Source organism: Mobula birostris, chromosome 32, assembly GCF_030028105.1.
Source record: "Mobula birostris isolate sMobBir1 chromosome 32, sMobBir1.hap1, whole genome shotgun sequence".
NCBI classification, from domain to species: domain Eukaryota; kingdom Metazoa; phylum Chordata; class Chondrichthyes; order Myliobatiformes; family Myliobatidae; genus Mobula; species Mobula birostris.
The window spans coordinates 3,123,288-3,147,628 of NC_092401.1; the positions used below are offsets into that span (position 1 = coordinate 3,123,288).

The following is a 24,341-nucleotide window of genomic DNA, read 5'->3' on the forward strand; positions in this document are numbered from 1 at the left end:
TACCATATGCAAGTTTGCTGATGATGCCAGTGTTGTGGGCTGATATCAAAGGGGGTGATAAATCAACATACGGGGGGAATTTGAAAACTTGGCTGAGGGCTGTAATAACAACAACCTCTCACTCAATGTCAATAAGACCAAGGAACCTTCAGGAGAGGGAAGCCAGAGGTCCATGAGACAGTGATCATAGGAGGATCAGAGGTAGAGGGTCAGTAACTTGAAATTCCCGTGTGTCACTATCTCAGAGGACTTGTCCTGGTCCCATCATATAAGTATTATTGGGAAGAAAGCACAACAGCACCTCTAGTTCCTCAAGAGTTTGCGAAGGTTCGGCATGTCATCGAGAACCTTGGCAAACTTCTATAACGTATGGTGGAAAGTGTGCCAACTGGCTGCATTATGGCCTGGTATGGGAACACCAATGCCTTTGAGCAGAAAATCCTACAAAAGGCAGTGGATTCAGCCCAGTACACCACAGGTAAAACCCTCCCAAACATTGAACCATGAACCAACATTGAACCAATGTTGCTTCTATCAACAAAGATGCTCACCACGTAGGCCATGTTCTTTTCCCACTGCTGCCATGAGGGAGAAGGTTCACAGGTCTCACAGCACCAGGTTTAAGAATTAGTTACTACCATCAGGCTCTTCAACAAAAGGGGCTAACTACACTCATTCATGGATTCTTTTCTCTTGTTACTTCATGCTCGTTATTTATTGCTATTTACTTATCGATGCATTTGCAGTTTGTTTCCAGTTTACAGATCCTGTTTACAACTACCGTCCCATAGATTTGCTAAGTATGCCTGCAGAAGAAGAATCACAGGATTGTATGTGGTGGCATGCACGTACTCTGATAATAAATTTTCCTTTGAGCTTTGAACTTAGGGTGAAAGGAAAAAAGGAGGGTTACGAAGGAGGGAAGGGTTAGATTGATCATTAAAAGTTTGTGGGCCAAATGGCATTAATGTTCTATGATTTATGGTCTATGTATGGGGGCCAAATGTCCCACCCCTGCTGATATTTCTTATTATTTTAAGCTTATCACATTAAACAGATCGTTTCAGACCAACGAGAAGTCACCACTTGAAGAACTCTGGAGGCAGCACTGAATTGCAAGCGTTCTCGCTGCAGCTATTGGATGTGGTTGGCAACAGAACATGGGTCTCTGCAGCCGAGGATTGCTGCAGGACTTTGCGAACATGCATCTGGGAGTCGCAACCGCAGCCTAGAGCCCCAGACTGCTCCAGAGCTGGGACAGCAGGCAGTGCAGGCATGCAAACCGCAGTCAAAATGCACCAACATTGCACTCTAGCACAGGGCACCAGCTCAGATGCAAGGCACCATGAGCGGAGGTACGGACCAGAGGGCGAGCTTCATGAGGGAACTCAGCTGCTGATATTGCGCTGTTGTCTGGCAGGAGGGCTGGGGCAACTTTCACTAGGGGGTTCACAAATGCAGAATATAGTCAGTGGTGCAAAACTCCAAAGACGTGGAAAGCATCCAGTATACGGTTCTTCGCTGAGCATTCCAATATATCTGGAGCAGCGTCTGCCATGTCAGACCTGCTCTGCTGTGGCTGACAGAGAGTGTATTGGAATTGGGATTGGTGTATGATTGTCACATGTACTGATGCACAGGAAAAAGCTTTCGCCTGCATGACATCCAGACAAATAATTACGTTCATAAGTACATGGACATAGTACAGAAAGGAAATTCAGAACAATTACTTATCCCAAACCATCAAAACTTCCTTCCATTATCTCAACCCATCACTGACACACACCCCTCCACAGTCTCTCACCACCCCCTCCATCCCCCATTCACTGTCACTTTACACTGACACACTCCCCTCCACAGTCTCTCACCACCCCCTCCATCCCTATTCACTGTCACTTTACACTGACACACACCCCTCCACAGTCTCTCACCACCCCCTCCATCCCCCATTCACTGTCACTTTACACTGACACTCTCCTCAACACAGTCTCTCACCACCCACTTCATCCCCCATTCACTGTCACTTTACACTGACACTCTCCCCTCCACAGTCTCTCACCACCCCCTCCATCCCCCATTCACTGTCACTTTACACTGACACACTCCCCTCCACAGTCTCTCACCACCCCCTTCATCCCCATTCACTGTCACTTTACACTGACACACTCCCCTCCACAGTCTCTCACCACCCCCTCCATCCCACATTCACTGTCACTTTACACTGACACACTCCCCTCCACAGTCTCTCACCACCCCCTCCATCCCCCATTCACTGTCACTTTACACTGACACACTCCCCTCCACAGTCTCTCACCACCCCCCATCCCCATTCACTGTCACTTCACACTGACACACTCCTCAACACAGTCTCTCACCACCCCCTCCATCCCCCATTCACTGTCACCTTACACCGACACACTCCCCTCCACAGTCTCTCACCACCCCCTCCATCCCCCATTCACTGTCACTTTACACTGACACACTCCCCTCCACAGTCTCTCACCACCCCCTTCATCCCACATTCACTGTCACTTTACACTGACACACTCCTCAACACAGTCTCTCACCACCCCCTCCATCCCCCATTCACTGTCACTTTACACTGACACACTCCCCTCCACAGTCTCTCACCACCCCCTCCATCCCTATTCACTGTCACTTTACACTGACACACACCCCTCCACAGTCTCTCACCACCCCCTCCATCCCCCATTCACTGTCACTTTACACTGACACTCTCCTCAACACAGTCTCTCACCACCCACTTCATCCCCCATTCACTGTCACTTTACACTGACACTCTCCCCTCCACAGTCTCTCACCACCCCCTCCATCCCCCATTCACTGTCACTTTACACTGACACACTCCCCTCCACAGTCTCTCACCACCCCCTTCATCCCCATTCACTGTCACTTTACACTGACACACTCCCCTCCACAGTCTCTCACCACCCCCTCCATCCCACATTCACTGTCACTTTACACTGACACACTCCCCTCCACAGTCTCTCACCACCCCCTCCATCCCCCATTCACTGTCACTTTACACTGACACACTCCCCTCCACAGTCTCTCACCACCCCCCATCCCCATTCACTGTCACTTCACACTGACACACTCCTCAACACAGTCTCTCACCACCCCCTCCATCCCCCATTCACTGTCACCTTACACCGACACACTCCCCTCCACAGTCTCTCACCACCCCCTCCATCCCCCATTCACTGTCACCTTACACCGACACACTCCCCTCCACAGTCTCTCACCACCCCCCATCCCCATTCACTGTCACTTTACACTGACACACTCCCCTCCACAGTCCCTCACCACCCCCTCCATCCCCCATTCACTGTCACCTTACACCGACACACTCCCCTCCACAGTCTCTCACCACCCCCTCCATCCCCCATTCTCTGTCACTTTACACTGACACACTCCCCTCCACAGTCTCTCACCACCCCCTCCATCCCACATTCACTGTCACTTTACACTGACACACTCCCCTCCACAGTCTCTCACCACCCCCTCCATCCCCCATTCACTGTCACTTTACACTGACACACTCCCCTCCACAGTCTCTCACCACCCCCCATCCCCATTCACTGTCACTTCACACTGACACACTCCTCAACACAGTCTCTCACCACCCCCTCCATCCCCCATTCACTGTCACCTTACACCGACACACTCCCCTCCACAGTCTCTCACCACCCCCTCCATCCCCCATTCACTGTCACCTTACACCAACACACTCCCCTCCACAGTCTCTCAACACCCCCTCCATCCCCATTCACTGTCACTTTACACTGACACACTCCTCAACACAGTCTCTCACCACCCCCTCCATCCCCATTCACTGTCACTTCACACTGACACACTCCTCAACAGTCTCTCACCACCCCCTCCATCCCCCATTCACTGTCACCTTACACCGACACACTCCCCTCCACAGTCTCTCACCACCCCCCATCCCCCATTCACTGTCACTTTACACTGACACACTCCCCTCCACAGTCCCTCACCACCCCCTCCATCCCCCATTCACTGTCACCTTACACCGACACACTCCCCTCCACAGTCTCTCAACACCCCCTCCATCCCCCATTCACTGTCACTTTACACTGACACACTCCCCTCCACAGTCTCTCACCACCCCCTCCATCCCCCATTCACTGTCACCTTACACCGACACACTCCCCTCCACAGTCCCTCACCACCCCCTCCATCCCCCATTCACTGTCACCTTACACTGACACACTCCCCTCCACAGTCTCTCACCACCCCCCATCCCCATTCACTGTCACTTTACACTGACACACTCCCCTCCACAGTCCCTCACCACCCCCTCCATCCCCCCCATTCACTGTCACCTTACACCGACACACTCCCCTCCACAGTCTCTAACCACCCCCTTCATCCCCCATTCACTGTCACTTTACACTGACACACTCCCCTCCACAGTCTCTCACCACCCCCTTCATCCCACATTCACTGTCACTTTACACTGACACACTCCTCAACACAGTCTCTCACCACCCCCTCCATCCCCCATTCACTGTCACTTTACACTGACACACTCCTCAACACAGTCTCTCACCACCCCCTTCATCCCCCATTCACTGTCACTTTACACTGACACACTCCTCAACACAGTCTCTCACCACCCCCTTCATCCCCCCCATTCACTGTCACTTTACACTGACACACTCCCCTCCACAGTCTCTCACCACCCCCTCCATCCCCCATTCACTGTCACTTTACACTGACACACTCCCCTCCACAGTCTCTCACCACCCCCTCCATCCCCCATTCACTGTCACCTTACACTGACACACTCCTCAACACAGTCTCTCACCACCACCTCCATCCCTATTCACTGTCACTTTACACTGACACACTCCCCTCCACAGTCTCTCACCACCCCCTCCATCCCCCATTCACTGTCACCTTACACTGACACACTCCTCAACACAGTCTCTCACCACCCCCTTCATCCCCCATTCACTGTCACTTTACACTGACACACTCCCCTCCACAGTCTCTCAACACCCCCTCCATCTCCCATTCACTGTCACTTTACACTGACACACTCCTCAACACAGTCCCTCACCACACCCTCCATCCCCCATTCACTGTCACTTTACACTGACACACTCCCCTCCACAGTCTCTCAACACCCCCTCCATCTCCCATTCACTGTCACCTTACACTGACACACTCCACAACACAGTCCCTCACCACACCCTCCATCCCCCATTCACTGTCACTTTACACTGACACACTCCGCTCCACAGTCTCTCACCACCCCCTCCATCCCCCATTCACTGTCACTTCACACTGACACACTCCCCTCCACAGTCTCTCACCACCCCCTTCATCCCCCCATTCACTGTCATTTTACACTGACACATACCCCTCCACAGTCTCTCACCACCCCCTTCATCCCCCATTCACTGTCACTTTACACTGACACTCTCCCCTCCACAGTCTCTCACCACCCCCTCCATCCCCATTCACTGTCACTTCACACTGACACACTCCCCTCCACAGTCTCTCAGCACCCCCTCCATCCCCCATTCACTGTCACCTTACACTGACACACTCCACAACACAGTCTCTCACCACCCCCTTCATCCCCCATTCACTGTCACTTTACACTGACACACTCCTCAACACAGTCCCTCACCACCCCCTCCATCCCCCCCATGCACTGTCACTTTACACTGACACACTCCCCTCCACAGTCTCTCACCACCCCCTCCATCCCCCATTCACTGTCACTTTACACTGACACACTCCCCTCCACAGTCTCTCAGCACCCCCTCCATCCCCCATTCACTGTCACCTTACACTGACACACTCCACAACACAGTCTCTCACCACCCCCTCCATCCCCCATTCACTGTCACTTCACACTGACACACTCCCCTCCACAGTCTCTCACCACCCCCTTCATCCCCCCCATTCACTGTCACTTTACACTGACACACTCCCCTCCACAGTCTCTCAACACCCCCTTCATCCCCCCCATTCACTGTCACTTTACACTGACACACTCCCCTCCACAGTCTCTCAACACCCCCTCCATCTCCCATTCATTGTCACTTTACACTGACACACTCCCCTCCACAGTCTCTCAGCACCCCCTCCATCCCCCATTCACTGTCACCTTACACTGACACACTCCTCAACACAGTCTCTCACCACCCCCTTCATCCCCCATTCACTGTCACTTTACACTGACACACTCCTCAACACAGTCCCTCACCACCCCCTCCATCCCCCCCATTCACTGTCACTTTACACTGACACACTCCCCTCCACAGTCTCTCACCACCCCCTCCATCCCCCATTCACTGTCACTTTACACTGACACACTCCCCTCCACAGTCTCTCACCACCCCCTTCATCCCACATTCACTGTCACTTTACACTGACACACTCCTCAACACAGTCTCTCACCACCCCCTCCATCCCCCATTCACTGTTACTTTACACTGACACACTCCCCTCCACAGTCTCTCACCACCCCCTCCATCCCCCATTCACTGTCACTTTACACTGACACACTCCCCTCCACAGTCTCTCACCACCCCCTCCATCCCCCATTCACTGTCACCTTACACCGACACACTCCCCTCCACAGTCTCTCAACACCCCCTCCATCTCCCATTCATTGTCACTTTACACTGACACACTCCCCTCCACAGTCCCTCACCACCCCCTCCATCCCCCATTCACTGTCACTTCACACTGACACACTCCTCAACACAGTCTCTCACCACCCCCTCCATCCCCATTCACTGTCACTTTACACTGACACACTCCCCTCCACAGTCTCTCAGCACCCCCTCCATCCCCCATTCACTGTCACCTTACACTGACACACTCCACAACACAGTCTCTCACCACCCCCTTCATCCCCCATTCACTGTCACTTTACACTGACACACTCCCCTCCACAGTCTCTCACCACCCCCTTCATCCGACATTCACTGTCACTTTACACTGACACACTCCTCAACACAGTCTCTCACCACCCCCTCCATCCCCCATTCACTGTCACTTTACACTGACACACTCCCCTCCACAGTCTCTCACCACCCCCTCCATCCCCCATTCACTGTCACTTTACACTGACACACTCCCCTCCACAGTCCCTCACCACCCCCTCCATCCCCCATTCACTGTCACCTTACACCGACACACTCCCCTCCACAGTCTCTCACCACCCCCTTCATCCCCCCATTCACTGTCACTTTACACTGACACACTCCCCTCCACAGTCTCTCAACACCCCCTCCATCTCCCATTCATTGTCACTTTACACTGACACACTCCCCTCCACAGTCTCTCACCACCCCCTCCATCCCCCATTCACTGTCACCTTACACTGACACACTCCTCAACACAGTCTCTCACCACCCCCTTCATCCCCCATTCACTGTCACTTTACACTGACACACTCCTCAACACAGTCCCTCACCACCCCCTCCATCCCCCCCATTCACTGTCACTTTACACTGACACACTCCCCTCCACAGTCTCTCACCACCCCCTCCATCCCCCATTCACTGTCACTTTACACTGACACACTCCCCTCCACAGTCTCTCACCACCCCCTTCATCCCACATTCACTGTCACTTTACACTGACACACTCCTCAACACAGTCTCTCACCACCCCCTCCATCCCCCATTCACTGTCACTTTACACTGACACACTCCCCTCCACAGTCTCTCACCACCCCCTCCATCCCCCATTCACTGTCACTTTACACTGACACACTCCCCTCCACAGTCCCTCACCACCCCCTCCATCCCCCATTCACTGTCACCTTACACCGACACACTCCCCTCCACAGTCTCTCACCACCCCCTTCATCCCCCCCATTCACTGTCACTTTACACTGACACACTCCCCTCCACAGTCTCTCAACACCCCCTCCATCTCCCATTCATTGTCACTTCACACTGACACACTCCTCAACACAGTCTCTCACCACCCCCTCCATCCCCCATTCACTGTCACCTTACACTGACACACTCCACAACACAGTCTCTCACCACCCCCTTCATCCCCCATTCACTGTCACTTTACACTGACACACTCCTCAACACAGTCCCTCACCACCCCCTCCATCCCCCCCATTCACTGTCACTTTACACTGACACACTCCCCTCCACAGTCTCTCACCACCCCCTCCATCCCCCATTCACTGTCACTTTACACTGACACACTCCCCTCCACGGTCTCTCACCACCCCCTTCATCCCACATTCACTGTCACTTTACACTGACACACTCCTCAACACAGTCTCTCACCACCCCCTCCATCCCCCATTCACTGTCACTTTACACTGACACACTCCCCTCCACAGTCTCTCACCACCCCCTCCATCCCCCATTCACTGTCACTTTACACTGACACACTCCCCTCCACAGTCCCTCACCACCCCCTCCATCCCCCATTCACTGTCACCTTACACCGACACACTCCCCTCCACAGTCTCTCACCACCCCCTTCATCCCCCCCATTCACTGTCACTTTACACTGACACACTCCCCTCCACAGTCTCTCAACACCCCCTCCATCTCCCATTCATTGTCACTTTACACTGACACACTCCCCTCCACAGTCTCTCAGCACCCCCTCCATCCCCCATTCACTGTCACCTTACACTGACACACTCCTCAACACAGTCTCTCACCACCCCCTTCATCCCCCATTCACTGTCACTTTACACTGACACACTCCTCAACACAGTCCCTCACCACCCCCTCCATCCCCCCCATTCACTGTCACTTTACACTGACACACTCCCCTCCACAGTCTCTCACCACCCCCTTCATCCGACATTCACTGTCACTTTACACTGACACACTGCCCTCCACAGTCTCTCACCACCCCCTTCATCCCACATTCACTGTCACTTTACACTGACACACTCCCCTCCACAGTCTCTCACCACCCCTTCCATCCCTATTCACTGTCACTTCACACTGACACACTCCCCTCCACAGTCTCTCACCACCCCCTTCATCCCCCCCATTCACTGTCACTTTACACTGACACACTCCCCTCCACAGTCTCTCAACACCCCCTTCATCCCACATTCACTGTCACTTTACACTGACACACTCCTCAACACAGTCTCTCACCACCTCCTCCATCCCCCATTCACTGTCACTTTACACTGACACACTCCCCTCCACAGTCTCTCACCACCCCCTCCATCCCCCATTCACTGTCACTTTACACTGACACACTCCCCTCCACAGTCCCTCACCACCCCCTCCATCCCCCATTCACTGTCACCTTACACCGACACACTCCCCTCCACAGTCTCTCACCACCCCCTTCATCCCCCCCATTCACTGTCACTTTACACTGACACACTCCCCTCCACAGTCTCTCAACACCCCCTCCATCTCCCATTCATTGTCACTTTACACTGACACACTCCCCTCCACAGTCTCTCAGCACCCCCTCCATCCCCCATTCACTGTCACCTTACACTGACACACTCCTCAACACAGTCTCTCACCACCCCCTTCATCCCCCATTCACTGTCACTTTACACTGACACACTCCTCAACACAGTCCCTCACCACCCCCTCCATCCCCCCCATTCACTGTCACTTTACACTGACACACTCCCCTCCACAGTCTCTCACCACCCCCTCCATCCCCCATTCACTGTCACTTTATACTGACACACTCCCCTCCACAGTCTCTCACCACCCCCTTCATCCCACATTCACTGTCACTTTACACTGACACACTCCTCAACACAGTCTCTCACCACCCCCTCCATCCCCCATTCACTGTCACTTTACACTGACACACTCCTCAACACAGTCCCTCAACACCCCCTCCATCCCCCATTCACTGTCAGTTTACACTGACACACTCCCCTCCACAGTCCCTCACCACCCCCTTCATCCCCCATTCACTGTCACTTTACACTGACACTCTCCCCTCCACAGTCTCTCACCACCCCCTTCATCCCCCATTCACTGTCACTTTACACTGACACTCTCCCCTCCACAGTCCCTCATCACCCCTTCATCCCCCATTCACTGTCATTTTACACTGACACACTCCTCAACACAGTCTCTCACCACCCCCTTCATCCCCCATTCACTGTCACTTCACACTGACACACTCCCCTCCACAGTCTCTCACCACCCCCTTCATCCCCCATTCACTGTCACTTTACACTGACACACTCCCCTCCACAGTCTCTCACCACCCCCTTCATCCCCCCATTCACTGTCACTTTACACTGACACACTCCCCTCCACAGTCCCTCACCACCCCCTTCATCCCCCCATTCACTGTCACTTTACACTGACAGACTCCACAGCGGATACCTGCACTGACCTGCACACTGTGACTATGCTACCTCGCTCACTTTATCATTTTCTTTTAGAGCCTCATTACATTCAGGTACAGTACTCGTGCACTAGCATCACTTCATATCGATACAATCAGTCCATGTTTTCTAGCTAATCCATGTATAAATAGCCACACAACACTCTGTAAGTAGTGACTTCTCATTGGTCTGAAGCTACCTGCAGATTGTGGTAAGCTTAAGTCAATAAAACATATCAGCAGAGGTGGGGCATTTAACCCCCAGAAATAGAATGTAAATCATGAGGCATTGAACCGTACAGGCCATTCGTCGCACAATTTTTCATCCAGCACTCCATTTTTGTTTCATTTCATCCTTGTGCCCATCTAAGAGAGTCTGAAATGTTCTTAATGCTCAAAGTTCACAGCATCAAAGTACACTCAGTTTATTTGGCACCTCCTGAGCCTGATAAAGCAGCCACTCAGTGTTTGTTTATCGGATTGCTTTTATATCTATATTACTGTGTGTTTATGCCTGTTGTGATTCTTGTTATGCTGCACGGGATCCGATTGGTTCTTCCTCCTTTACACTCGTGTTGAGGAATGACAATAAACAATCGTGCATTTTGACTGCGAAGCGAAATATTAGAGTTTGAGAGGAGTGCAGCGCAGGTACACAACAGAAATGCCAGGGCCACGGTGAGGTCAATAGTTTATTGAGCCATCCATTGAAGAATCTGATAAGAGTGGGGCAGAGGCTATACCCAACCCCGCTGGTACGTGCTCTCACGAATGGGGAGAGAAGTGAATGACAGGGGTTGGAGGAGATCCTTGATGATATAGGCTGCTTCTAAGGAGCAGTGAGGAGCGTGGACAGAGTCGATGGAGGTGAGGGCAGTTCCCGAATGGACTGGGCTGCGCTTAACATTCCTTGGCACTCTTGGGCAGTGTTGTTGCCATAACGCACTGTGATACATCCAATGGGGATGCTCTCTATGGTCTATCTGTAAAAAAAATGGTCCATGCTCTCTGAAGGGCTGGCGCAGTCTCGGTGGGGAACATGTTGGGTGCTAAACCCTTGTCTGCCTCCTTCACCAAGAGCCCCGTGAGTGCCTTCTATTTGGGAAGCTCGAACGGCCACAGGTATCTTGTACTAGTGTTTACATCACTGCGACGTTTACAATGGCATCAAGCACCTCTGGCTGAAGGATCCATAGGAACAGCTATAATCATAGTGAAGATACTGATTATCACCCTTCAGACTCCCAACACTCCGGAATTCACTGCTGGAAAAGTCAAAACAAGGGGCCAGTCATTTAAAACCGAAATTCCTTCTCTCCGAGGGTGGTGTATCTCTGCAATTCTCTGTCCAGAGGGTGGTGAAGATGAATGGTGAAGTATATTGAAGGCAGAGAGAGATATATATTTGAAAGCTTGAGGAACTGAGGGATGTGGGAAAGTGGCACAGAAAAGGAAGGAAGGCCTGAGGTAAATCAGCCATGATGACACTGAGTGGTAGGGCGGGCTTGAGAGACCGAATGGCCTACTTCTGCCCCCTATTTTATTTTGTATTTGTGAATTGCCCCTATGGGATTAAAGGGGAGCAATCTATTTCAGAAAGGAGAGGGAGAGGAAACAGGGAACTAGCAACCAGTCATTGGAAGGGAAAATTGCTGGAGTCAATATACCTGGCTGGGTGCTGAGGCACTGTGCAGCCCCGTTAACACAGGTTCTCACAGACATCTTCAACATCTCCGTGGCGCAGTCTGCTCAGGTTTCAAGGTGGCCACCATCATCCCAGGGCCCCAGAGGGCATCAGTAACAAGCTTCAATGACTACCATCCAGTGGCACTGACCTCAACTACTGTTTGTATAATGAAATGTTTTGAATGATTGGTTCTGGATCACATTAAATCCCATCTTCCTGCTATATTGCTCCCTTTCCAGTTTGCTTATCACTCAAATCGGACCACGGATGATGCCATAGCCTCTGCACTCCACTCTATCCTGTTCCACCTGGAAAATGATGCTCTTTATCGATTTCACCTCAATATTTAATACAGTCATCCCTCAGAAGCTGCTGAGTAACCTATCCTCACCAAGTCTCAGCACCTCTTGCTGTAAGTGAATCCTAGACTTCTTGACAGAATGGCCACAGTCAGTCTGTGTTGGCAGAAACATCTCCAGCTCGATCACGCTGAGCACTGGTGCTCCGCAAGGCTGTGTGTTCAGCCCACTGCTGTTCACATGGCTGACAAGTGACCATACTGATAGATCCAGTTCAGGCTGATTCATCACGTTTGCCAAAGACACAATGGAGGCTGGCCTCATCATCAACAATGACAATGAGACGGCATACAGAGAGGAGGTACGGCAGCTGGTAGAATGGTGCACGCACAGCATCTTGAGTCTCAAAGTGGACAAGACTAAAGAGGTGATGGTGGATTCCAGAAAGGTGTGGACTAACCACTCCTCACTGCACATACACGGCTCCTCCATGAAGACAAGTTTCTAGGGGAATGAACATTACGAATGATCTCACCTGGTCCTTCAACCACATCTTCAGTCAAGAAAACACAGCAGTGTCTCCACCTGCGTCCCTCCCCCATTCTAACTAATTTTTACAGGAGCCTCATCGAGTGTCCTGCCCAGCTGCATCGTTGTATAGCACAGGAATTGCAAGGCATCTGACTGCAAGTTCCTACAAAGGATTATGAGGACTGCTAAGAGGATCATCGGGGTTGCTCTTCCACCCATCAGAGATATTCCAAAGGTCAAAGTTTGAAATAAATTTTATTATTTAAGTACATATTGTGTTGGCACATGGCCAAGCGGTTAAGGCATTGGTCTAGTGATCTGAAGATCGCTAGTTCGAGCCTCAGCTGAGGCAGTGTGTTGTGTCCTTGAGCAAGGTTCTTAACCACACATTGCTCTGCGATGACACCAGTGCCAAGCTCTATGGGTCCTAGTTCCGTTCCATGGAAAACTTCGGTGGTGTGGAGAGGGGAGACTTGCAGCATGGGCAACTGCTGGTCTTCCATACAACCGTGCCCAGGCCTGCGCCCTGGAAACCTTCCAAGGCACAAATCCATGGTCTCACGAGACTAACGGATGCCTAAAAAGTACATATATATCACAACACAACCCAGAGATTCAAGTTCTTGAATCTCATCAAATATATAGAACAGTAGCTATAACAGGATCAACGAAAGATTAACCAGAGTGCAGAAGACAACAAACTGTGCAAATGCCATCGAAGAGAACATTTCAACTTTTTCAGAGTAGACGTACCTCAAAGAGACTTCACAATGGAGCATCAAATCATAGACACAAGAGGTTCTGCAGATGCTAGAAATCCAGACCAACACACACACAAAATGCTAGGGGATCTCAGCAGACCACAAGGATTTCACCTGGATACACCCACCTCTCAAAGATGTGCTAATTACCTCGCCATTGTGAATTTGATAGGAACATCAGGGGGAGTGTTAATGGGCATGTGAGACAAATAAGTGTGGAATGGAAGTACTCTGAGAACTGGCCCTTACACAATGGGACAAATGGCCTCTTTCTTCATGTTAAGGAAATATCAGAATATAAATATAAGATGATAAATTATCTTCAATGAATAAATTTTTTAACAATCATTGTATTTGAACTTTCTGTTGGCCTGTGAGTGACCGGCATCACTCCTCGTCTACAACCTTGTGCTTCCAAATTTCACTATCAACATTTTTATTAATGTTTCATCACTGTTCAAGTGCATTGAAAGACAGCAAATAGCACTGGAGATTGCCAAGGTCTCACCCAGAAGTGAATGCATAATGCTGCGAATGCCAGAAAATACATAAAACTGATTCAGTTGGCACTGATGGCATTTTCAAGTCTGGCCATGTGTAATTTTTTAACCAAATTTATTCATAGGAAAATACATACGCTAAATGAAAAACACAGTGCCAAATTCTTTTACGTTCTCTGAGTCACATGATCAATACACTCCAGCCCGTTCTTCCATTCCTGAAAGGTTTACACTTCGGAATCAGAATTAGATTTATTATCACTGACATATCTTGTGAGATTGGTTGTCTTGTGGCAGTAAGGCATAAAAAATTATGCTAAGTTACAATAGATAGATAAATAGTGAAGAAGTACTGAGGAAGTTTTCATGGGTTCATTGTCCATTCTGAAATCTGATGACAGAGGGAAGAAGCTGTTCCTAAAACGCTGAATGTGGGTGTTCAGCCTTTGGTACGTCCTGATGGCCTTTCGGTGGGGCTAACACTTTTTTAAAACCATAGCATCATTGACACTCATGTGGCCCCCATTTCATTGATCAAAGGGATTCCCCACCCATCTCAGTTCCCCAATGTCCAGTAGCGGAAAGGGTCTGGGCTGTGGTCCTTCACCACAAAGCCCTTGCACTGGCTGAGCCAAGCTTCAGTGCACACCCCAGCACATAGTCCTGCAGTTTGCAATGTGCCAGGCAGACTTCTCACTGTGCTGGAAGACCAACACCTTTCCAGCAGAACTTGTACTAAGTTGATGACTTCAGTGTGTGTGTGTGTGTGTGTGTGTGTGTGTGTAACAACAGCCCATCGTTCAGAGAGCATCCTTGTGCTATCTATACAAACTTGGGCCTCATCTGTTCTCTGAGGTAGATATAGAAGATAGAGTGATACTATTTTAAGTATCTGGGCATTTCATGATTTATATTTATCCAAAATTCAAAGTAGTTCAAAGTAAATGTTATTATCAAAATACATATCTGTCACTGAATACAAGCCGAAGGTTCATTTATTATTATAGTACATGTATCACCACACACAACCCTGAGATTCATTTTCCTGTGGGCATACTCAGCCACTCTATAGAATAGTAACTCTAACAGGATCAATGAAAGATCAACCAGAGTGCAGAAGAGAACAAACTGTGCAAATGGAAATAAATAATGACAACATGGGATAATGAGATAAAGAGTCCTTAAAGTGCAAACACTGGTTGCAGGAACATCTCGGTGATGGGGCAGTTAACCCTTCCTATCCCAAGAACTGCTGTGGTTCAAGAAGGCAGCTGACTCCCACCTTCTCAAGGGCTGAGCATTAAGATACCGTTAATCCACAAAGACCACACTTCTTGAGTGAATAGCATTAAATAAAATAGTTTGCATGGGTTATTGCATCATTATCTCAAGATCTACTGTGCATTAACTTGCTTCTGCCGCCCATGTTACTGTGCAATTCTAACAGAGATGCTATTGTCTGTACAGAATTTGTATATTCTCCCTGTCACTGTGTGGGTGTCTTCCCACATTCTAATGAGGTTTGGTGAGGTTTTAGTGAGTTGCAGGCATGGTATGTCAGTGCCGGAAGCCCAACATAATCCTCATTGATTTGATTTGGCACAAGTGACGCGTTTCACTGTACGTTTTGATACACATGACAAATAAAGATCTCTTGATCTTTATGCTCTGTCTCGGTGATTGGTATTGGCTTTACCAAACCTTGTACTAAGCAATGTATGTCAGGAATAGAAGCATGGCTACCTTCTCTTGACACACAGCGTTGGCTGAGAGACCCAATAACTCTGCCACAGACAGTCCCAAGCCCGGCTGCGAAAGGAGGAGGGTTGGACATGGGGCTAGCAACCATCCTGTAAAAGCCCAGAGCTACAGAAGCACCAACAGAAGCTCCAAAGACCTCATCGTTGGGAGATGAAGCATCATCACTCAGAAGATGTATGAAGTTGTGTGGTGGAAGTGGAAGCCACAAGGCCGATCAACCTTTTGCCCAGGACTGAGGATTCTGGTGAGCTGTTGTTCATGGGCTATGCCCCAGTAAGGGTGATGGGTATAGGAAGAAGAAGAGGAGAACAGACCCAATAGCTCATGTGAAAGTTGTCAGTTCCTTCTCTTAATCTGTTGTGATACCACTATTCGTGAGCCATTTGTAATTGGAACTGAATGCTAACTGCACTTTGCAGATAATGAATCATTATTATTTTTAATCACCTAGTATCTAGGATACCAAGATGAACAACCATTTCCTCTCTAAAGTAAGGTCCATGGAGTCACTATCTAGAAGGAGAAACCAATTGATCATTTCAAACAAACACACAGACAACATTCCTGTTAAGAATAATTCAACCATTCCTACAGTCCTCAAATTACAACATAACACACTTCCAATTTCCAAAAAGCTAACGTGCACCAAGAAATATGAAATTTAACCCCAGCAATACTCATGCCAGATTGAAATTTGCTAAACAAAGTGGGCACTGAGCCCAAGGTTCCAGTGTGGAAAGTAGAAAGCATACCTTGGCAAAGTCTCGGACATCAAACAGATCGAAGGCTTCAAATAGTTCACTCTTCTTCATGTTGAACTTCTCACAGCAAGCATTTAAAAATGTCCGAATGTTCTTCAGGCAGAGAAACTGTAAAACAAGAAACATCATTAAAAAATGAACAAACACAAGAGATGCTGGAAATCCAGAGAAACAAACACAAAATGCTGGAGGAACTCAGCATGTCAGGCAACATCTATGTCGAGGAATAATGACCCAACATTTCAGGCCGAGACCAGCGTATGGCTTAGATGGAGTGTGAAATTCCCTCTACACTGTCCCATCACACACTCCAGGGTACAGGTTAGATAGAGGTTGAAGCTTTCTCTACATTATCCCATCACATGCTCCCAGGGTACAGGTTAGACACAGAGAGAAACTCCCTCTAAACTGTCACATCACACACTCCCAGCGTATGGGTTAGATACAAAGTGAAGCTCCCTCCTCAACCTCAAGAGATTCTACAGATGCTGGAACTCCAGAGCACCACATACAAAATGCTAAAGGAACTCAGAGGGTCACGCAGCCTCTTTACAGAGGAATAAACAGTCAACATTTCGAGCTGAGACCCTTTATTGAATGTCGACTGTTTATTCCTCTCCATAAATGCTGCCTGACCTGCTGACGCCCCTCCAGCATTTTGTGTGAAACAAAATGAGTCAACTGGGAACGTACACACAGTGGTAACTTTATTAGGTATACCTCTACACTTGCTCAATGATGCAAATATCTAATCAGCCAATCATGTGGCAGCAACTCAATGCAGAAAAGCATGCAGACATGGTCAAGAGGTTCAGTTGCTGTTCAGGCTAAACATCAGGTTGGGGAAGTGATGTGATCTAAGTGACTTTGACTGTGGGGTGGTTTGCTTTTCTCAGAGACTGCTGATCTCCTGGGATTTACATGCACACGGTTTCTAGAGTTTACAGAGAATGATGTGAAAAACTACAAAAAAAATCCAGTGAGTGTCAGATCTGTGGGCAAAACCGCTTTGTTAATGAAAGAGCTCAGAGGAGAATGTCCAGATTGATTCAAACAGACAGGAAGGTGACAGTAACTCAAACAGATAGGAAGGTGTGCAAAAGAGTGGATGGGCTGCAACAGCAGAAAATCACAAGTATAGACTTAGTCACTTCCATAAGTACTGGTCAGTCAGTCCACGTTTCCTATGCCAACCATGATACCAAGTTCAACTACACGTGGACCATTCTGTATGTTTCAACTTCCTGCCTTTTCATTTGCCTATCGTGCTACCTCTTAAATGTTGCTGTTATGTCTGCATTCTTTGAATGGAGATTTAAAAATACAATTAAGAGACACCGTTCCAAAACACAAACAACAAAAGGAAAGTTTTCCTCTATCCTTTTCCTCTCCTCTCTCCCTTCCTGATCAACTTGGCCCCCGTTACCATGTCTTTTTTCCCTCCCCACACACTCAAACACTCCTGTAACTGGGAACCTCAACACCTCCCCCATTTACCTTCATTTTATTCCATGCTCTACATTGCCATAAGACCATAAGACATAGGGGCAGAATTAGGCCATCTGGCCCATTGAGTCTGCTCCACCATTCAATCATGGCTGATCCTTTTTTCTTAATCTCCTCCTCAACCCCAGTTCCCGGCCTTCTTCCCGTAACCTTTGATGCCATGTCCAATCAAGACCTATCAATGTCTGCCTTAAATACCTCCAACAATCTGGCCTCCACAGCTGCATGTGGCAACGAATTCCATAAATTTACCACGCTTTGGCTAAAGAAATTCCTCGGCATCTCTGTTTTGAAAGGGCTCCCCTCTATCCTGAGGCTGTGCCCTCTTGTCCTAGACTCTCCCACCATGGAAAACTTCTTTTTCACATCTATTCTGTCTAGGCCTTTCAACATTCAAAAGGTTTCAATGACATCCCCCTCATCCTTCTAAATCCCAGCGAGCACAGACCCTGAGCCATGAAACGTTCCTCGTATGATAACCTTTTCATTCCTGGAATCATCCTTATGAACCTCCTCTGGACCCTCTCCAATGCCAGCACATCTTTTCTAAGATGAGAGGCCCAAAACTGTTCACAATACTCAAGGTGAGGCCTCACCAGTGCCTTATAAATCCTCAGCATCACATCCCTGCTCTTGTATTCTAGACCTCTTGAAATGAATGCTAACATGGCATTTGCCTTCCTTACCACTGACTCAACCTGCAAGTTAACATTCAGCATGTTCTGCACAAGGACTCCCAAGTCCCTCTGCATCTCAGATTCCTGGATTTTCTCCCCATTTAGAAAATAGTCCGCACATTTATTTCTTCTACCAAAGTACATAACCATGCATTTTCCAACATTGTATTTCATTCGACACTTTCTTGCCCGTTCTCCTAATCTGTCTAAGTCCTTCTGCATCCTACCTGTTTCCTCAACTCTACCTGCCCCTCCACCAATCTTCACATCATCTGCAAACTTGGCAACAAAGCCATCCTGTCCATCATCTAAATCATTTATATACAGCATAAAAAGAAGTGGAGCCAACACCGACCCCTGTGAAACACCACTAGTCACTGGCAGCCAACCAGAAGAGGAGCCTTTTATCCCCACTCACTGCCTCCTAGCAATCAGCCAGTGCTCTAACCATGTTAGTAACTTTCCTGTAACACCATGGGCTCTTAACTTGGTAAGCAACCTCATGTGTGACACCTTGTCCAAGGCCTTCTGAAAGTACAAATATACAACATCCACTGCGTCACCTTTATCTATCCTACTTGTAATCTCCTCAAAGAATTCCAACAGGCTTATCAGGCAGGATTTTCCCTGAAGGAAACCATGCTGATATTCTACTATCTTGTCCTGTGTCACAAAGAACTCCATCAGCTCATCCTTAACAATTGACTCTAACATCTTCCCAACCACTGAGGCCAGGCTAACTGGTCTATAACTTCCTTCTTAAAGAGTGGAGTAAGGTTTGCAATTTTCTAGTCCTCTGGCACCCTGTCAGAGTCCAATGATTTTTGAAACATCATTTCTAATTCACCACAATCTCTAATGCTACCTCTTTCAGAACCGTAGGATGCAGTTCCTCTGGTCTAGGTGACTTATGTACCTTTAGATCTTTCAGCTTTTTGAGCACCTTCTCTCTTGTAACAGTAACTTCTTTCACACACTACAAAATCAGGCACACTGCTGGTGTCTTCCACAGTGAAGACTGATGCAAAATATTCATTTAGTTCATCTGCCATCTCCTTGTCCCCCATTATTATTTCTCCTGCCTCATTTTCTAGCCGTCCTATATCCACTCTCATTTCTTTTTTATTTCTAACATACTTGAAAAAACTTTTACTCTCCACTTTGCTCTATAACTTACCAGCTTGCTTTCATATTTCATCTTTTCCCTTCTAATGATTTTTTTAGTTGCTCTGTGTAGGTTTTTAAAAACTTGCCAATCCTCTATCTTCCCATTAATTTTTGCTTTGTTGTATGCCCTTTCTTTTGCTTTTACAATAGCTTTGGTTTCCCTTGTCAGCCACAAATAGTCCCTTGTTGTACTATTTTATCATTTCAGTATTTACCCTCCAATGAGATTCCGTCATTCCTTTGTCACTATCACCCAACCACTCCCAGCTTCTAGTGTCATTTCTCCAACCTCCATCTCCCCATCACCCCTTGGCACCTGGATCCAGTTGTGAACAACCAGCTCTTCTCCATCCCTTCACTATATTATTAGCTAACTCCAATCTATCTTTCAATCCAGATGAAAGATTTTGCCTCAAAACTCCCACTGTTTATTTCTCTTCACAGATGCTGCCCGACCTGCAGAGCTTCTCCAGCATTTTGTGTGTGTGCTCCAGATTCCAGTATCAGCAGCTTCATCTGCCACTGGCAGGAGGTACAGGAGCCTTAGGTTCCACACTACTTGGTTCAGGAACAGTTATTGCCCTACGACCATCACGCTCCTGAATCACCTCAACTGAACTGAATCCACAACCTACAGACTTGCTTTCAAGCACTCTACAGCCCACGTTTTCAGTATCTATCTATCTACCTATCTGTCCATCTATCTACCCATCCACTTATCTATCTATCCAGTTATTTATTTATTTTTGCACAGTTTGCCTTCTTTTGCAATTTGGTCGTTTCTAAGTCTTTGTTTGCACGTTGTGTTATGAACCCACTGGTTACATTTACTGTGGACTGTCACTTTAAGAGCACCTAAATGAGGCGGGGCTATGGTGTTGTTCACTGACTGACTTGCAGCTTGTTTAACTTTAAAACAAGGACACAGACAGTCACAGGAGAGAGAGAGAGTGACAGAGAGATAGTGTGTGTCTGTCACTTCGTATAATCCAAAGGAGTGGATTATGTTTGGGATATCCTGTGGAGACCACTTATGTGTTAACCCTTGCCTGGCTATGTTGTGTGGCAACCCTTGAAGACGATATCCTTGTGACAGATCACTTTCGGTGATAATTCGTATGTGGATTTGGAATGACACAACGGACAAGATCGACAGCGACTGTTATCTTGTTTGACCATCGTGAAATCTAATACTTTCATTTACCTGTGGAATTCAACGTAACCATCTTTTCTCTACGTTTCACCCTGGATTACAAATATCTCTCTCCTATCATACACTCCGTGGATGAATTGAACTTTCCTATTTTACCATCGCAAGACTCTAAGCTTTGTTTCCCCAAGCTCAACTTAGTTTGGGAGCTATGTTACACACATATATACACATAACACTGTTAACATTTGTTTATCTTGGTAAGTTACGATATTTTCAGTAGATACCAATAAAGATAGAGGTTTTAACATTAAAACCCGACTCAGTGTGAAATCTCTTGCTGCTGGTTTATTTCTAAAACGTTACAGTTCGTAACAGTTATTTTTCACTGATCCTGTTGTATTTCTCTGTTCTACTGTAAATACCTGCAAGAAAATTCATCTCGAAGTAGTAAATGGCGGCACATACATACATTGATAATAAATTTACTTTGAACTTTAAACTTTTTTTCCTTAATTCTGTGTCAAATTTCACAACACATGCTGGTGTTGATAACAAACAAGAGAAAATCTGCAGATGCTGGAAATCTGAGCAACACACACAAAATGCTGGAGGAACTCAGCAGGCCAGGTAGCATCTTTGGAAAAAAAGTAGAGCCGGTGTTTCGGGCCAGGACCCTTGGTGTTAATAAACCTGATTCTGGTTCTGATTCTGCCGCTCGTTACGGAAGATTGATTTTTATCTCGTTTATCTTGCTGCCCAAAATGCCCTTGTCAACTTTTCCCCAACAACCAGGGTCTAAAATGACTGAAGATGAAGAGTATCTTTATCTCTAGAAGTTATTAGTTTCGATCCCAGAGAGTTGACTATGTTATATCAAAAAACACATTCAAGAATAAGTTCATTAATTTATGGACTCGAAGATTATAAGGAGCAGGAGGTGGAGCTGAGGGCAGGATCCATTCACCTATAGTCACACTGAATTAAGAACTTCATTCATAGCATACACCTTCCTGTTTGTGATGTTCTTGCTACTAAGTTTCCAAGTAGTTCTTGCTACTAAGTTTCCAAGGCTGGACTTCTGTGAGAGTCCTTGGTAACACAGGGGAATTCCAAGCTCAAGAAAACAAACCTTCACTATCATCTTCCAGGAATCATAATTGCTTTGATTGTTAATCCTAGCAAATGCGTGCAACAGATAAATTCAGCAGGCACCCACAAGAACGGGGAAGTGTTGTTCAAGTTTCACACACTAGATACGCAGTAGGCGACCAGAATTAGAATCAAAATTTTATTTATTATCTCTGCTTTATAGGACATGAGATGTGTTATTTTGCAGCAAAGTGTAAAGACAAAATTACTATAAATGACTTAATAAATAAATAGTGCAAAAGGAAAGGATTCATGGGCCGTTCAGCAATCTGACGGTGAAGGGGAAAAAGCTGTTGCCAAATCATCGGGTGCGGGCTTTCAGGTTCTTGTATCTCCTCCCAAATGGCAGCAATGAGAAGAGGCCAGGTCTCGGATGGTGAGGGTCCATAGTAAGGAATACTGCCTTCATGAGGCACCACCTGAAGAAGATGTCCCTGATGGTGGGCAGAGTTGTGACCCCTTTGCAGCCTCCGTACTAGGCTGTGGTGCAACCAGTCAGAAAGCTCTGCACCACACAGCAAAAAGAATTTGTGTCTTTGTTGATGTACGAAATCTCCTCAAACTCCTAATGAACTAGAGCCAATGGTGTGTCTTTTTCATGACTGTATCTCTATCTTGGGCACAGGATAGATCCTCTGATGTGTTGACACTCAGAAATTTGGAGCAGCTCACTGTTTCCTCTGCTTACCGCTGGTGTGTGTACTCTTGACTTCCTCTTCTTAAAGTCCACAATGAATTCCTTGCACTTGCTGACACTGAGAGTGAGGTTGCAGTTGCAACAGCCAATATACAGTACCTCACTCCCTGTACACCTCCTTGACCTTATCTGAGGTTGAATTGAACTGACTTTATTTCTTACATCCTTCACATGCATGAGGAGTAAAAATCTTTACATTACATCTCTGCCTGAATGTGCAATGTGTAATTATAGTAATTTGTAATAAATAGTATGTACAACAGGACAGTCATATAGAATGGAAATACAATCGTGTCAGCATGAATTAATCAGTCTGATGGCCTGGTGGAAGAAGCTGTCCTGGAGACTGTTGGTCCTGGCTTTAAAGCTGCAGTACCACTTATTGATGGTAGCAGCTGGAACAGTTTGTGGTTGGGGTGACTTGGGTCCCCAGTGATCCTCTGGGTCCTTTTACCTGTCACTGTCAATGTCTTGAATAGTGGGAAGTTGACATCTACAGATGCCCTGGGCTGTCCGCACCACTCTCTGTAGTCCTGCAAATGAGGGAAGTTCCCATACCAGGCAGTGATGCAGCCAGTCAGAATGCTCTCAATTGTGCCCCTGTAGAAAGTCCTTTGGATTTGGGGACTCATGCCAAACTTCTTCCAACCATCTGAGGTGAAAGAGCGCTGTTGTGCTTTTGCTTAGAGCTGTTTCCCCTCTCTACTCCAGATCCATTGATGTCAATTGGGGTGAGCCTGTCTCCATTCCTCCTGTAGTCCACAACCAGCTCCTTTATTTTTTACCTACAATATTGGTGTCATTGGTGAATTTATAGATGCTGTTTGAGGTGCGCCTAGCCACACATTCATGGGTGTAGAGAGAGTAGAGCAGTGGGCTAAGCACGCAACCCTGAGGTGTGCCAGTGTTGATTGTCAGTGAGGTAGAGATGTTATTTCCAATCTGCACTGACTGTGTGGTCCCAAATGGGATGTTGAGAATACAGTTGCTGAGGAAAGTACAGAGGCCCAGATTCTAAAGCAGGTTTAGATTAATTCATGGAGAAATACAGATTGCAGTCAAGCCCTTCAGCCTTTAGAATCCATGCTAGCCCTTATCATGCTTCATTTTCCTCACAGACCCATCAGGTCTCTTCAAAGACAGCACTAACCTACACACGAGGAGCTAACTAAATTGGAGCTCCCTAGGAAACCCACACAGTCACTGGGGGAGCATGCAAACTCCAAACAGACAGCACAGGAGGTCAGAATTGAACCTGGGGCTCTGTAGCAGCAGTTTTAGTAGCAGAGCCACTGCTTTGTCAGGCCAAAATGCA

The 24,341-nt window shown here is 47.7% G+C and overlaps 1 protein-coding gene across 1 annotated transcript in view; it reads right to left on the reverse strand.

The window, feature by feature from the left end:
• Window positions 1-24,341, reverse strand: part of LOC140191234 (proto-oncogene vav-like) — a 185,487-nt gene that overhangs the window by 118,549 nt on the left and 42,597 nt on the right. The window contains exon 2 of the mRNA XM_072248435.1: window positions 16,669-16,785. Within this exon, the coding sequence (XP_072104536.1) occupies window positions 16,669-16,785 (117 nt within the window). The remainder of the gene's footprint in view (window positions 1-16,668; window positions 16,786-24,341) is intronic.